General features: G+C 46.6%; 1 protein-coding gene across 4 annotated transcripts in view; it reads left to right on the top strand.

The window, feature by feature from the left end:
- The window catches only part of clcn5b (chloride channel, voltage-sensitive 5b), a 30,762-nt gene extending 14,717 nt beyond the window's left edge, over positions 1-16,045 (top strand). For all 4 annotated transcript variants that reach the window (XM_019265686.2, XM_010747917.3, XM_027287906.1 and 1 more), the window contains 15 exons: positions 727-905; positions 1,240-1,339; positions 2,101-2,288; positions 2,568-2,690; positions 3,396-3,602; positions 4,103-4,183; positions 4,492-4,726; positions 4,809-4,984; positions 5,062-5,202; positions 5,853-6,039; positions 8,472-8,614; positions 8,711-8,860; positions 9,047-9,152; positions 9,227-9,443; positions 14,983-16,045. In XM_019265686.2, coding sequence (XP_019121231.1) covers positions 727-905; positions 1,240-1,339; positions 2,101-2,288; positions 2,568-2,690; positions 3,396-3,602; positions 4,103-4,183; positions 4,492-4,726; positions 4,809-4,984; positions 5,062-5,202; positions 5,853-6,039; positions 8,472-8,614; positions 8,711-8,860; positions 9,047-9,152; positions 9,227-9,443; positions 14,983-15,073 — 2,324 coding nt within the window. In that variant the 3' untranslated portion in view covers positions 15,074-16,045. The remainder of the gene's footprint in view (positions 1-726; positions 906-1,239; positions 1,340-2,100; positions 2,289-2,567; positions 2,691-3,395; positions 3,603-4,102; positions 4,184-4,491; positions 4,727-4,808; positions 4,985-5,061; positions 5,203-5,852; positions 6,040-8,471; positions 8,615-8,710; positions 8,861-9,046; positions 9,153-9,226; positions 9,444-14,982) is intronic.
- Positions 16,046-16,792: the final 747 nt, after the last annotated feature.

Here is a 16,792-nt window from a genome sequence, read left to right as displayed (position 1 = left end):
GTGGTGTCCGCCAAAACCTGCAACGGAGAAGTTGAGTCAAGTCCAACTTTTTGGAAAAACGCAGCCCGACGTCACACTGTGGCCACCAATCAGACGATCAGACCAAATCTAAACTCTGATATTCTACCTGTTGAGTTCTGGCTTTGTTTATTTCATGAGTCTGACTCACAATTTACGCTGCGAAATAGTGACAAAGTTCGATTTGCTTCGACTCCGATGGTTTGAGAGAGCAAGCAGTGGTTGAGCGACATGGACAGGGAATGAGAGTGAGCGAGCGCCAGCATCGATAAAGCCGGTTAATCGGTGAAATAAAAAGTTGTTCCCTGATTGTCAGTAACGTTGAGCACAAACAAACTTTTTAAGCTCATCATCAGTACAAACAAGAAGTGAAATGACAAGTTTATTGCTTCATACATCTGGTGCTCGGTGTGTTACGAAACACTGCAGGACATTTGAAGTGGATGTTGAAATAAGCTGAAGTCAGTTCACACTGGGCTTAATATTTGTATGAAGGATATGTGTTCACTCATCGACGAGCTGTTCTGACCACAAAAGGCACAACATCAAGTCACAAACCAAATATGCAGACGATTGAATCTGAATAAGTCCAAACAAACCATGTCAGAACACAACAGAACAATCTGTTAGCCAGCCGAGAGGCTGTGAGGATGTTAATGTCTCTCTCTCTCCCTCTCTCGCTCTCTTTCTCTCTCCCCTCCCTCTCAGGAGGTTATGAGGAGTACAGCAGCAGCAGCAGCAGCAGAGCAGCCGGCATGAACGGTAACGGCCCCACCAAACTTGTGGACCCGCTGGAGGACCCCGTGCCCGGGCTGGGCACCTACGAAGACTTCAACACCATCGACTGGGTCAGGGAGAAGAGCAAGGACCGCGACCGACACCGAGAGGTACGAAGAAGAGTGTTTTTAATGCGGGGAGAGAAGCTCGATCTTCTCCGTCACTGCTGCAGAATCATCTCGAAGAATCTTTAGCAGGTCGTGTAGTTTGTGGTCACTCTAAGAGACGATCTTGCTCTTCACGCCCTGCTTAGAGTTTATATTTAGAGCTCCACACATCAGAGAATTGAGGTTACCAGCAGCTGAAGCGTTGTCGGTTCTCCTGCATTGTTTTACAGCCAGTTTAAGATCAGTTATGATCGGTTCAAGCGTAGAAGAATCAAAAGCAGCTAAAGGACGTAAGATAACAATGTGATGATGATGATGATCTTTCTCCTCCATCCAGATCACCAAGAAGAGCCGACAGTCGACCGTGGCTCTGCTGCGCAGCGTCAGCGACGCCTTCTCGGGCTGGCTGCTCATGCTGCTGGTTGGACTCATGTCAGGTAGAGCTGCACGTCTCGTCTTTGTTTTAATGCACGTACAATTCAATCAGCTGGACATCGAAGCCTGCAGCGAAACCTGACGAACTTCCTCTCACCACGGAGCAGATCCACGGAAAATAAAACGATATCACACGGCTCTCCATCGTTATGTGTATGTACTTAGATGATGGCGGTGCCTGTACCTGTTCACCTCTCCTCTCGTTTCTGTGCTGCCTGCGTCAGCTGAAAGTGAATTCCCATGTGGTGACGGACAGCAGGTGTACAGATACAAAATAGCTCCGGTGTTGCACTGAAAATAGGCAGGCCGACACCTTTCTAAAGGAAATGGATATTAATTATGTTTGTAAGCCGAAAAGTAGAGACCGACACAAGACGACTTTTAAAGGCCTCAGTCTCTGAGACAAAGAGGACTCGTCAAGAACACGACTGTGATGTCACTTAACTGTTTGACAAAGCTTCTAGAATAAACTGAAGTTTCCAAAGAGTTCATCTGCTGAACAGTGTCCGAAAGTACACACAGCGGTTTGTGAAGACTTCAAGGCGACTCAATGTAGAAACCACGCTTCACCTAAAGAGTTGTCGTGAATACTAGCTACCTAAGTCGGAGCTGACTTGGTCCCAAGCCCTCAAAGTCTCGGTCTCGATGCACTCTGGTCTTGGTCATGACTCGGTGTCAGTTTAGTTGATCTTGACGATGGATGTTTGCTTGGTACACACAGTGGCAGAACTAACCTCGTCATCGTTGCTCTCCTCTTGCACAGGCGCTCTCGCCGGCGGCATCGACATCGCGGCCCACTGGCTGACCGACATGAAGGACGGCGTCTGCCTCATCGGCTTCTGGTTCAACCACGAGCACTGCTGCTGGACGTCCAACGAGACGACGTTCCAGGAGAGGGACCGCTGTCCGCAGTGGCAGAGCTGGGGCGAGCTCATAACGGGCACGTCAGAGGTGAGAAGACGACTCGGAGTGAAAAACTCTCTGCAGGCGTCCATGACGTTTGCACAGCAGCCGAGGGAGTTCTTCCTCACATTAGAGGCCACTCTTCACAGGATGACTTGAAGATTTCATGTGCAGGAAAACACAAAAAACAAGAGTCATGCACACACCAACAGTTGTAACGGTGCTTCAGCACCATCTACTGGCTGCACGGCGTCATGACACCACAGCTTGATGAATGAAATCCAGTGTGTCTACATATTTATCGTGTGTGTGTGTGTGTCCTTGCAGGGTGCGTTTGCCTACATAGTGAGCTACCTGATGTACATCTTCTGGGCTCTGCTCTTCTCTTTCCTGGCCGTCACGCTGGTCAGGGCCTTCGCTCCGTACGCTTGTGGCTCAGGAATCCCCGAGGTAAGACTGCACTCCAAATGTGTTTAAAATAAAGAGCTCGTTTCTGCATCATGTGACGCATTAATAAGCCCAAAAAAGTAAACGCAGAGGTTTCATTTTCTTTCTTCATATGTTCTTTAGTGTTGCATGTTTGTTTTGTAGCTGCTGAGTGTTTGAACAGTAACTGTTCCTCCTTCCTGCTGCTCTTTTAGTTTTTCTTCACAGCATCTGCGTTTACATCCAAACTTAAAACATCCATCCATGTATCAGTTTCTATCCGCCTTTCCGTGGTCGGGTCACGGTGGCAGCAGGTTTAGTCGGCCGATCCAGACGTCCCTCCATGTACTCTTTATAACCCTAAAAAGTCTGACTGCTCCTCCCATCAGTGTTTACTTTCTCTTCTGTACTTTCACTTCATTTCTAAGGAAGTGAAAGCTGACGGTGACTCAGATCACAAATACAGAAACACAAACACAGACACAAACTCTTCCTCTTTTCATTTCGGGGAACATGAATCCTGTTCCTCTCAAACATGTCTCGCTGTGAGGTCAGACGCCGGTCGACGGGCTCACGCACTCCAAAGACAAACATCCTCAGCGCAAACTCAATTTTCTCACACACACACACATCTAAACTGATCCCACCCTGAACATAAACACACACCTCATCTCCACACACACACACACTGATCCTGCACATATAAACTCTCTCTCTCTCCTCGTTCAGATTAAAACCATCCTCAGCGGCTTCATCATCCGCGGTTACCTCGGGAAGTGGACCCTCATCATCAAGACCATCACCCTGGTCTTAGCCGTCTCCTCCGGGCTCAGTTTAGGGAAGGAGGGCCCCCTGGTGCACGTGGCCTGCTGCTGCGCCAACATCCTGTGTCATCTGTTCACCAAGTACCGCAAGAACGAGGCCAAGCGGCGAGAGGTGAGCGCGGAGGCGGCGAGGAACACGTGTGTGTTTTGTTTTGATGGTCCGCCTTGAAGGAAAGTGTCGACACTTTGTTTGGACAGATGTTCAGCTACCTGTCGGCTGGAAAGTACTTGTTGACTGAAATATCAGAACAAAGTGGTAAATTTCCAGAAACTTTCCATGGAAATAGGAATCAGTGGTCTCAAACATGTGGCTTCAGTTCTCCCTGTGTGCTCTAAAGTAGAAACCACCTGTGCAGATATTCAAGTGTACCTGCATGAAATCTGCTTGTTCCCTGTTTAAGGGCCGACCTTTAATTCCTTGTTTATTCCTGTTTATACCCATAAATTCCCATTGAAAGTTTCCAGCTTTAAAAATTCCCAGGATTTTGCAACCCTAGTCGTAGTCTTCCTACAAAAAAAAAAGCAGCTAACAGAAGAAGGTCTTTAAATATTACCCGTCCCGTGTCTCCTTCTGATGGACCGAGCCTCATCCAGATGTTTTTTTTCTCGCAGGTGTTGTCGGCAGCGGCGGCCGTGGGCGTGTCCGTGGCCTTCGGCGCTCCCATCGGAGGAGTCCTGTTCAGTCTGGAGGAGGTGAGTTCCTGTCGTTTCATCTGTAGACTTGATTTAATTACAGAGAGTCACGGCAAGAGAATCAGATCAGCAGCTTTCTAACCACATCTGCAGCAAAATCTGCAGCAAAAAACAGAAACTTGTTTATTTATTTTGCGTTTTGAACTCTCTGGCTCTTCATAAGTGGCACTTCTTGGTTCTTGTGACACTTTTTGACATTCCTAATTAATAAAATTTGATGTTTTTATTCATCATAATTGAGGAAAAGCTTCAGATTTGTGGTTTTCTTTCTTTAAAGTCGTGTCTCCTCTCTCTCTGTCGTCCCTCAGGTGAGTTATTACTTCCCCCTGAAGACGCTGTGGCGTTCGTTCTTCGCCGCCCTCGTCGCCGCCTTCACCCTGCGCTCCATCAACCCGTTCGGGAACAGCCGCCTGGTGCTGTTCTACGTGGAGTTCCACGCGCCGTGGCATCTGGTGGAGCTGGCCCCCTTCATCCTGCTGGGGATATTCGGAGGCCTCTGGGGGGCGCTGTTCATCAAGGCCAACATCGCCTGGTGCAGGAGACGTGAGTGGAGAAATCTGTGTGAAGCCTTTGTTTCCCCTTTTCTTTCCTCCTCTCAGCTCATCGCCTCCTGTCCCCCTCAAAGGTAAATCCACCCGTCTGGGTCACTACCCCGTCATGGAGGTGCTGGTGGTGGCGGCTTTCACCGCTCTGCTCGCCTACCCCAACAGCTACACCAGGATGAGCGGAGCCGAGCTCATCTCCGAGCTGTTCAACGACTGCTCGCTGCTCGACTCCTCTCAGCTCTGCGGCTACAAACAGGTCCGGCAGGTTCGGTTGAACACGCGTGTGCGTGTGAGGTGAAGAAGTGTTTTAACGTGTCTTCTCGTCTTCCTCAGCCGGCCAACATTTCAGAAACAAGCGTGGGTAACAGCCTGGCCGACCGGCCGGCAGGTCCCGGCCTGTACACGGCGCTGTGGCAGCTGGCTCTGGCTTTAATCTTCAAGATGATGATCACTGTGATCACCTTTGGCATGAAGGTTCGTCCACACACACGAAACACTATGACACAATACCTGGGAGTTTTCTGGCCGGTGCGGCGTCCTCTGTGAATCCGTGTGAAAATGCCACAGGGACGTCTGGAACCTGTTTGTGACTTGGCGAGTGAAACTCACCGAAAATTGCTCATCTGGCAGTTTAGATGAAGTGTAATCGAACCTCCGGAGCCTTTTCCCTGCCCGTTTATACGCTGAGTCACAGCGGTGACTCATCATCATGCGGCTCAGCGGAGGGTCGAGTTACTGACCGCGGGGTTCACGTGTTTGTTAAGAGAGAGCGCTCTCTGGACGACGTCGTCACAGAAGAGACTGGAAATGTTTTATAGCATATGAACCATACTCCACTCATCATTCATGAGCAGTTTAAAAACATGTCACTGCTTGTCAGCGCCCTCTAGTGGCACACAGAGAAATCTCTGCAATATATATAAATAAATATAAAATAACATTTAAGATCAGCAGGATGTAAATTTGAACTGATTTCTAATATTTTGTCTCAGTGTCAGCTCGCTACATGTTTAAACAGTTCATAAACTTTGTATTTGTGACTTCAAACTGGAAATATTAGGAAGCCGGACTGTGTTTTAAAGCCTTGTCGTCATGGTGACATTGATCTCCGTCTGTCCGTCCAGGTTCCCTCCGGTCTCTTCATCCCCAGCATGGCGGTCGGAGCCATCGCCGGCCGGCTGCTGGGCGTCGGCATGGAGCAGCTGGCGTACTACAACCGCGACTGGGTCATCTTCAAAGGGTGGTGCTCGCCGGGAGCGGACTGCATCACCCCGGGGCTCTACGCCATGGTCGGAGCCGCCGCGTGTTTAGGTGAGGAAGTCACGAGAGAAGCGGTCTGGAATAGATGAAGTGGTATTCTGAGCACGTACGACTGGTGAGAGTGATTAAAACTTCATGTTCAGTCTGACTGAAGAATGCAGCTGAACCTGGGGAGGAAGAAACGCTCCGCTCTTGTTTGAGTGGTGTAAAATAGCTGGATCGAGGGAGGTTTCACAGCCGCTTGGAGACCCTGACGTCTGATTTTCTTAAAAAATGAAACTGTTTCATCTCCGTACCAGCAAATCAGCAAAAAAAAAACAGGTTTCCTTTGACTCTTTTACACTTCAGGACCCAGAAACGCTTCATCAAGGAGCTGTTTTGCAGTTTAACACCAACAAAACCCACATTCACTCTGGCTGTTTGGTAAGAACGAAGCTTCGTGGAATGGTGGTAAACAGATCGCTGGTGTGCTTCATCACACTCAGCGAATGTTTTGTATAAAAACAGATTGGTCCTAAATACTTCCCCCGAGGAGAGGATTTCATCTACTCAGAGCGTTCACGATAATAAGCCAGATTCATCTGTGTGCTAGATCCGGGAGTTTAGAGTCCGGTTTCTCTGCGTCTTCAATGTGTTACTCATAAATTTATGTTGCTTTGTGTCGCTGTGAGTGCGTCAGTACTCCATGAAAGCTCTCGTAAAGTCAGCGGCCCAGAATCACTTCCAGCAACGAGTAGATGTCAAAGCTCGACGCCGCGCTCTCTGTTTGTGATTTCCTCATCCGGCTTTAAAAGCAGTTACCCAGAGGACGTTTGTGTCCGTCCATCCGTTCATTTTCTGTAAGCGCTTATCCTCATCAGGGCTGTGAGGGGGGCTGACTCAGGGCGAGAGGCGGGGTACACCTCTGACATGTCGCCAGCTCATCCCACAGAGACAAACAACCGATCACGTTTACACCCACGGGCAGTTCAGAGTCACGTTTGTGTCCATGCATCTGATGAGTATTCATCTCAACCTATAAATACAATAATGACATGTAACATTTCGAGAGATCGACTCGTGTACCTGCTGCTGACAGTCGCACATGCCCTGCTCGTCTTCTCCGCAGGCGGCTCGCTCGCTGTTGTTGAAAACAGAATAATGAGCGGAAAAATCCCAAACACAAGTCGTGTTTTTTTTTTGTCGTTGCTGTTTGGTGATTTGGACAACAACACAAGAGTCTGTGTGTCTGTCCCTGTGCGACGCCGCAGGAGGAAAACAGATTGAAGCAGCTGTGTGTGTCACAATAATCAAATATCTGCTGCGTCCAGCGTTCAATCCCAGATTAATGTGGTTTAAAGGTGGCTCGTCTCTCCGTCTCTGACGTAGTGATTCTGTTTCATCAATCCTGCTGAATGAAATATTTCATCTATAATAATAATTTAATCTAACCCTGAACTCCGACGATTCACCGCAGCGCCCGATCCCGCCTGAACGTAAAAAAACAAAAGTGGCCGGTTGATGAGAGACACACTGTAATTCACTTTTTTGTAGGGTTGTGCAAAGGGTTGGAAGAATTGTGACAAATTTCCAGAAACTCTCCAGGGAAGGTTAAGCTGGGGAATGTTGGGAACATTCCCAGGTGGAAACTTTCCGTGGAGATTGTGGAAATTTATGGGAATTAACTGGAAATTTGGGATAATTTGGTAAGTTAGTATCATGATAAGATAAGCCTCATACATTTACATTAAACCATTAATACCACACATTAAACATATTTACCGGATAATATAATCAAAACTTACTTTACTTTCTGTCGTCCACAGTCTCAAACAGGTGTTTTTATTCCATTTATTCCCATAAATTCCCGTTAATTCCCAGGAAGGTTTCCAACAAATTTTTGCAACCCTACTTTTTTTTGTGTGGAAATAAGCCCCAGGTGTTTGAGGATATTGAACAATATCTAACATACTCGTAATCATCATCGTCTTGCTGAAGAACACGTGAGTTTAATAACAACAATCAGCATCGGGGAACAATCCTGAGAGCGTATAATCATCTCCACTTCTGCCGAGCGACTTAACAAAGAAGCAGTTGTTTTATTTAGAGTTTTTAATCTTTCTAAAAATAGAAATCTAACACTCACAATGGAGCTCTTTCATGTCCGGGCGGGTGAAGCCGCTTGTTTAGAGGAAGGAAGCCGCTCAGAGAAACCGTGGCATGGAGTTTAAAGTGTAGCTCTTTGGGATTATTTTTTTGTTTGTTTCTGGCCGCACCCCTCAAGATGACTCTTAATTGGATTCAGAGCCGCTGACCTAAAAACTAAAACATCTCCACACAACAACGAGGAAAAAAATAAAGCGCTCAAACTCTCAGATAGAGAATGTCAAGAATCCGTTCATGTGGCGACGGACGTTCCTGTTCCTCAGGAAGATGACTTAACCGTTCATAATACACCTCCGGATGGATCCAGACAATGATTCATTCGTTCTGTCTGCCTCCAGGTGGAGTGACTCGCATGACGGTGTCGCTGGTAGTCATCATGTTCGAGCTCACTGGCGGCCTGGAGTACATCGTCCCCCTCATGGCTGCGACCATGACGAGCAAATGGGTGGCAGATGCTTTCGGGAGAGAAGGAATATACGAGGTGAGACAAGCCGAGCGTTTGGTGTGGTCGCTGTAGCTTTTTAAAAATCGCGTGTTCCTCTAAAGTCTCACGGCTCGCTCCGATTGGTTCCCGCAGGCTCACATCAGGCTCAACGGATACCCGTTCCTCGAGCCCAAAGAGGAGTTTGAGCACAGCAGCCTCGCCGTGGACGTGATGAGGCCCAGGAGGTCGGACCCGGCGCTGGCTGTGCTCACACAGGAGGGCATGACTGTAGGCGAGGTGGAGGTATGGAGGCATGCACCGCACACACACACACGTGACGGCGTACAGTAGATCATAACACACTGGAATGCACATGTGGTTCTATTAAAGCAAAACACGTGTCACAACATCTGAAACTGTCAAAAATCTGAAGAGTTATGACTCGGTGAAACCGTATTTTATCTAACGCACTGTTTTCTTTGTCCGCAGACGTTGGTGGAGAGCACGCACTACAGCGGCTTCCCCGTCGTCGTCTCTCAGGAGTCCCAGAGGCTCGTGGGATTCGTGCTCAGGAGAGACCTGCTCATATCAATAGGTCAGACCCGTGTGGACGTATAGAAGTGCTGCTTTTATTTTGAAAATACCGCTAACCTTGTCCACTTCCTCCAGACAACGCCCGGAAGCGTCAGGAAGGCGTCGTCAGCGCTTCCCAGGTGATCTTCACCGAGCACACTCCGGCTCAGGCCCCCGACGCTCCGACGCCGCTCCGCCTCAGAGGCATCATGGACCTGAGCCCCTTCACGGTCACCGACCACACACCCATGGACATCACTGTGGACATATTCAGGAAACTGGGGCTACGCCAGTGTCTGGTCACACATAACGGGTGAGAACAAACGCTTTCCCATCAGGTGTAAGACTGACGAATACATTTACCGACCCACGCTCCCACGTCTGTCGACATTAAAGTGGCAGGTCTGCAGGAAGCTGTGCAGATGGATGTGTAGGAGAGCCTCGGGTCATCGCGCTGTCAGGTCATACATTAAAGAAAAAGCGAGGAGGCACCGGGCTTAGGGAGGAAGACATGTATGGTTAATGGAGGGAGGAGCTGGCACAGAGAATTCTTCAGGTGTATCTGTCCACCGCCACTGACCTCATTACCATAAACCTTAGCGAGGACATTTTTAGAGCTCCTTTCAGCACGTCTGGCATCTGTAACGTTCATCTATGCGCTGACGTAATGTCTTTTGAGCTTTCATATATAGCAGACATCTGCTTCTACGAGACGAGCGCTTCTCTACGTCTGCCGTCCGACCAATTTGCTATTTTCGTGTTTCACGTAGCTCGTAAAAAATCCTCCGAGTCAAATCCTTCAAAGCGGTCCCCGTGATGATGGCGTGATTTACGGGCTGCTTAGGGGAAACCGAGCAGAGGACGAGTTCGCGTCCTGCTTATTGATGTGTTTCTTTTTCTGCCCTCCCTGAACTAAACACTAAAACGGGAATGAGAGGTGGTGGTCAGGATGTCCTTTAGCATGCTTCAGGGGGGGTCACGTCAAACTTAAAACAAGCTGAAGATTGATGGTAGGGCAGAAGCGGAAGTTGCCGCACAGACAAATGAAGCTGAGTAAACAGGTGAGAAAGAACAAAACGCAGAGAGGCAGCCGGGCACCTCGTCCTGTTTCCCAAAGCGAACGTCCAAACATTTGTTTTACAATTCAGGACAAACATTTGAGTGGTTAGAACCAAGAAATCTTGAGTTAGTTTGATTTTCTACTAATAGACAATAGATGAGTACAACACACAAACTCATTTTATTGTCTGTTTGTGCTGAATGTAACCGCTGTGAAACAATCAGGCTGATTAACTGGCTTTATCAGTGCCAGCGCTCCCTCACTCTCATTCACTCCCTGTGTCGCTCAACCACTGCTCGGACACAAACCAAATTAAACTTCTACGTGTCGCTGTTTCGCAGCGTAAATTGTGAGTCAGACTCAGATTTAGAAGCTGAGAACATGAAATAAACAAAGTCCGAACACAGCAGGTAGAGCATCAGAGTTTAGTCCATGAATCCACCTGGATAGTTTCTGCAGCGTGAAGTTCTTCCAAAAGTTGGATCCGGCTAAACTTCTCTGCCACGCGTTGCAGCGTTTTTTTGGCGGACAAAACCGTCGACCCCGACTCAGATAAAGCCGTGTCTGAATACAGCATGAAGCTCCTGTATTTAGTCAGTCCTTTGAAAACAGTTTGACCTCTCAAAGATGTTTACCAAAACCTTCTTTTCCACTTTATTTGAAATCGTCTCAGTCCACAAAACCACGTCCAGCTCCAGCAGAGGCAAACACTTCACACGCAATACATGTAACTGTCTGTGATGACCATAAGACAGAGCAGATGATACTCCCAGTGAGAATAAACTTATTCAGTGTTTAGTTCGTTTTTCCATTTGCTGTCTCTCTCTCACACACATAAACACACACCCAGGCTTCATTTGTTTAGTTGGAGATCTGACAAACACACAGCTCTCGGGGATTTGGGAGCACAACTATGTATATTTTCTGAGCGTGCAGAAAAAGTATATTTTACAAACGCTGTCAAACATGGGCGTGCGGTAGCTCGCACACACAAGGTCACAGTATAGCTCGCGGTCACTTTCTGTTCACTTTCCAAGCCCGAGTGAAAACCCTCAGCTGTCTGTTAGTCTTTTGTCCTTTTGTCTCGGACTAAGCCGCCATTGAGAATTGAGCCATCACAGGTGGATATGTAGATGGAGCGGTCGTAGAAAAGTATCGAGGCAAAATGGAAAAAGAAGAAGACAGAGATGAAAACATAGATGTGGCAAATTATTCAGCTGCACAACACTAAATTGTATATTTAGAAAAAAAACAAACGTCAGCAGCTTAAATCATGATAATCACTCATCTCATACGCACCGGTTCAGACAGCACTTTATTTACTCAGGTTAAATTACGGGGCTCACGTGGTCAAAAGCTGAGTGTGCAGTGTACAGCTAACCTGAGCCACGTCACAAAGACAAATGTAGTCAAGTTTTTCTGATTCACATTGCTGTTTTAACGCTAGACCACGGGACAAAGTTGAATCATACACTCCTGACAACTTTATATCATGAGTCATATTTGTAAAAAAGTGCTTTATCTTATGTGATAAAGCACAGCTGTGCTGATATTCAGTATAACAGCATTCTCTTTCATGTGATAAAGAACAGCTGTGCCGATATTCGGTATAACAGCACTCCCTCTTATCTGGTACAGCACAGCTGTGCTGATATTCAGCATAACAGCACTCCCTCTTATGTAATAAAGCACAGCTGTGCTGATATTCAGTATAACAGCACTCCCTCTCATGTGATAAAGCACAGCTGTGCTGATATTCAGTATAACAGCACTCTCTTATGTGATAAAGCACAGCCGTGCTGATATTCATTATAACAGCACTCCCTCTCATGTGATAAAGAACAGCTGTGCCGATATTCAGTATAACAGCACTCCCTCTTATCTGGTACAGCACAGCTGTGCTGATATTCAGTATAACAGCACTCTCTCTTATCTGGTACAGCACAGCTGTGCTGATATTCAGTATAACAGCACTCTCTCTTATGTGATAAAGAACAACTGTGCTGATATTCAGTATAACAGCACTCCCTCTCATGTGATATTGAGATACTACAAGTGCCATTATTAGTTAGCAGTACTAACCGATAACAGACGATGGTTTGTTCGTTTCTTTTGCCAACACATCAGTTCAGTTGAGACTAGCACTGTTGCCAAGCAACACATCAACATATTCCTGAACACTAGCTTGTTAGCGTTGATCTGTAAGTCTAGATCCAAGCCGACAACCTCCGTGGCTGTGAAGTTAAGCCACTTGAGGCTGGCTCCAGAAGTGAGTCAGTCTCCATAAGTCCCCATGTTCAAATGTCCAACTTCACAGCAGAAATAAACATGTTTACAGCCTGGTACAAAAAACAGTTTTGGTCTCTGTAGCTAATTTCCCCGTTCATGACAACTGTACTGAGGGTGAATTTATATACAACTCACCTGTTCACATTATATTAAGGCTTAAAGTATTGCAGTGTGGAATCCAGGTGTGTCCTGATGACATCATCAGGGTTCTTCATGCAGCTCCCTGCAGAGCCACAGAGGACGTTATATAACCGGCCACGCAGCGCTCTAACCTGTAAACTGCTCTTGATGTGCTCAATCAGCGGAGCCCTTTAATGTTTGTCGAACCGTTACATCTGCTGCCAGCTGGACGACGCCTTCAGTTTCCAGCACAGATTTAACGGATGTTGTAGCCTTGAGGTGAAGCGGGTCTCGTTTGGATCGGCTTAATTCAAACCAAATCTGACAGCAGAAACAAATGAACATCAGCTGCATGTCAGCTAGCGGCCCTCCTGCTCCAGCTTGACATGTTTACTTCTCCCCCCACCAGAACATCATCGTTAGGAAAGGAGCAATTTAAGGTTGACTCGCTGCCTTGCCCGTGGGCACGTTTGACATCGCACATGGCTGTTGAGAGGCTGCTGACAGGCACAGTGACTCCTGAAGGACTCGAGCAGATTCGCTTCAGATGAGGGCCCGATCAAGGTTTATACCAGAGTGGATCCACGTGTGACGTGAAAAAGAAACATTTTGTGACGAATCACACGTTTTGTTTTGTCTTTTTATGGGACTGGGGGTAAATGAGAACAAGAGGAGGCACATTAAAAAAATAAATAAAAGGAAGAGCTTCAGGCGAGGAGGAAGGCGGCTGAAGAAAGTTGTGTGTTCTGCTTGATGGGGCAGGATTTGTGTTTTCACGGCAGCTCTCAGTCATTGTCTGGGAATGAAGATAGTCTGACACGCTCGGCACAAAGACCTTGAGGCGCTTTAAAGTGCAGCGTATGATCTCTGCGGTCATCTCGCGATGATGGATACTGTTAATTTCATCATGCTGACTGGCAACAAACGGTATTTTCCCCAAACTATCTTCAGTTTAGTTAATATCTTTTAGTTCAAGGATTTAAAAACACTCCACGCCTCCTCCTTTCTGTTTGTCAGCTGATATTTAGCACAATTTATTTTATAAAACATGCTTGTTATGAGAGCTTTACTCGGAAATAAGACACATAATTATGAGTGAGACCACAAAAACATCTCCTCAGCCTTGAAATTTCTGCTTATTTTTTTTTGCGGTTTCATGTTTTTTGCTCCTATTCACACTGATCAAACTCCCGTTTGGAGGCTTAAATGAACGAATAAATCACTCGGCAGCGGATGATTCAACAAGGGGGGATCTCTGGGCGACTCATCGGGCTGCTCAGCTTGTTTTATTATTCTGTTTTTGTTGGACGATAAGGCCGCTGATATTCTATATTTTTGTTATTGCCAGCATGTCTTATCAAAATACCCAAACCAACAATGTGTTAGTCCGCCCTGCTCTGAACATGGACACCAATCAGCCGCAACATCACGACCACTGAAGGGTGAAGTGAATAGCAATGACTCACACCCATCATTGGGTGGATATATTAGACAGCAAGTGAACCCTTTGTCCTTGAAGTTGATGTTAAAAGGTTTGAACGAACGAAACTTTGTTAAAGACTGCAGCTCTTCTTGTGAGACGTTCTTGTGAAAAGTTGTCCAAGGAAGGAAGATACAGTTAAATAAAGGAACATCTCCGCCTTTCAGTTCTGTTATTAAAGCTCCAGATAGGAACAGAAGGACGAGTGGAGGGGACTGCAGTCTGCAACTACAAACACCAGACGTCTCTAAATCCTTCAAACTGCTCCTTTAACTTTAATGATGCAACTTTAGCTCAACAAGCAGCCACAAGCGTCAGTTATGAGATAACGATGAAAGGCAACATGTAGCCCGAGAAGAGAAGAATCGTAAAGTTACAAACTCGTTTCACTGTTGTGTCTTTGTAACATTCGTGAACACTGGTCACACCAGACAGACTGAAGCTGCGGCTTTAAAACCACGAGTTTTGTTGCTCCGGTCGCATCGTTTGTTTACGTTCAAAACACAAATTCATCATCCGACAACAGACTTTTTCTTCTGCGTCTGACCGCATCAGCGCCGTTTTGAAGTGGGATGAAATGTTCTCGGAGCGTTTCGCAATCTAATGCGTTCCTCTCTGCACATGAACTCCAGAGGAACCAGATTCATTTAACGCCTCTGCGTTTGTGTGAACTCAAAGTGTCGCCTTTAATCGTCTTTATTGTCGTCAGGCGCTCTGTTTGCTCCGTGTAATAAACTGAAGCCACAACATCGAGACAAGAGGCCAGACCTCCGCCCAGTGTGTGTGTGTGCGTCTCTGCCTTTTGTCACTTCTTTGGCTTTCCATGACGAGGCAAACAAAATATGATATGAAGTAATCTGCTCGTGACTTTTCCCTCTTCTCTCTCTGTCTTTGTGTCATTAGGCGGCTGCTGGGAATCATCACCAAGAAAGATATACTGAAACACATGGCGCAGATGGCCAACAGAGACCCCGACTCCATCCTCTTCAACTGAACACCTCCTCTTCGCCCTCCACCCTTCCATCCGTCCTCTGTAGACCAGGGGGAACGAGGCGACACCAGCTCGTACACTTGAACGAACGAAAAGCACCTTTTTACCTCGTCGACTGTCCAGAGAAAGACTTCGAGTAAGTTAAGCTCCATTTGCACAGGCGGCTAGAGAAGATGGATGCTCTCCAGAAGAGAGTGCACCACACTTAGAAACAATGCTTCATCCTCACTGACTGGAAGAAGGTCGAGAAATAATTCAGCGGAATGTTTCACATAGATTTCTTTTGGCTTCTTTCCAAAAAAAAAAGTGAGACATTTTTGTACCTCCAAGGCCGTCCTGCTACACCTGCGAGGAGAAAAAAGCTTTTAGAAGGAGGCGAGAACATATAATCCTCTGTTACAGATACTGACAGGAGGAAAGGAGGAGAAAATAATGACACGGTGGTGGAGGGAGATAAAAAAGACGTTTGGAGAGCTCCGTGCCTGCCCTCCGGCCCTCACAGCGAGCCCAGACATGAGCACTCTGAGCTGGGCTGATGGATGCTCAGCCACCTTCTCCGCCCACCCTTCACCTCCTTCCTTCTGTGAGGTTTCCTGTAGCCTCGGGGGGTGTTATACAGGAGTGTGAGAAGAGGATCTAATACACACACTTACACTCCATAAAGACTTCGTGACAGCCTGGGAACTCTCCCGAAACGTCTCTTTCTGTCATATAGACTCTTGAGATTTGTAATATCCAGCCTGGGAACTGTGCGGCGGCGTCTCGCCATACGGGATCCTCTGAACGGCAACATGAACCGTCACATTCACGTAAACGCATCAGTGACAATGCTGCAAAAAAAACCATGTCACGCCTTACTGAAACGTTTAGGCTGCTGTTGAAGGGCTAAAATATACAAAAAAAAAGAGAATCATGACACATAAATTAATTTATGTAAATGTAAAATTGTTTGTCCCACTAAATTATTTCACTGACTTAAGCGTCTTGTGTCTGTTCTTATATCTGAGTTAATGTTGTGTGGAGATCAGATCGAATCTTTTCTCGTTTTTGAGTTGCACTTCTCTGACTGTCAAATATTAACAGCAGGAGGTGGTGGAGACCAAAAAAGGAGCTCAAAAGACGAGCTCAGAAGATTTTCAAAACCTCCGTGGCTGTGAAGTAAAACCAAAAACTGCAGTTCCTCTAAAGTCCACTTGAGTCTGTCTCCATAAGTCCCCATGTCCAAATGTCCGAAATAAACATGTTTACAGCCTGGTACAAAAAACTGTTGAATTTATATACAACTCACCTGTTCACATTATATTAAGGCTTGAAGTTAGGCAGGATTAACAACATGGCTGCAAACTGCAGGGTTTCGTTTTCTTGGCAGCGTTGTGTAACTTTGATTTAACACCCAGCGGCTCTGCTTGAATCTGGTAAGCAGATTTGATACTGGATTTCAGGATTCAATTACATCAGAGAGGAAGAAAAAGTCCCTAATCATGCAAATCTGAACTGATCAGCTGTACTGAACTGATTGGAACTCTTGCTCGTGGCCATTTGGGCAACCCTCCACACTCTGCCACCTCCCGATATTTCAGACTTTCTTTTTGACTATTTTTTTAGTGCTTTAACGTCTGGGCCTCTTTTCTTTTCCACGCTGGGACTCATAAAGTTCATAAAGTTGGTTTCTCATCTCTGTACGCTTTATTTATCCCCATCGCACCTTCAAGCTGCTCGGTA

The sequence above is a fragment of the Larimichthys crocea genome, chromosome XIV (assembly GCF_000972845.2).
Source record: "Larimichthys crocea isolate SSNF chromosome XIV, L_crocea_2.0, whole genome shotgun sequence".
Classification (NCBI taxonomy): Eukaryota; Metazoa; Chordata; class Actinopteri; family Sciaenidae; genus Larimichthys; species Larimichthys crocea.
Note: the sequence above shows the minus strand (reverse complement) of the source record. Positions and strands in the feature narration are given on the sequence as shown.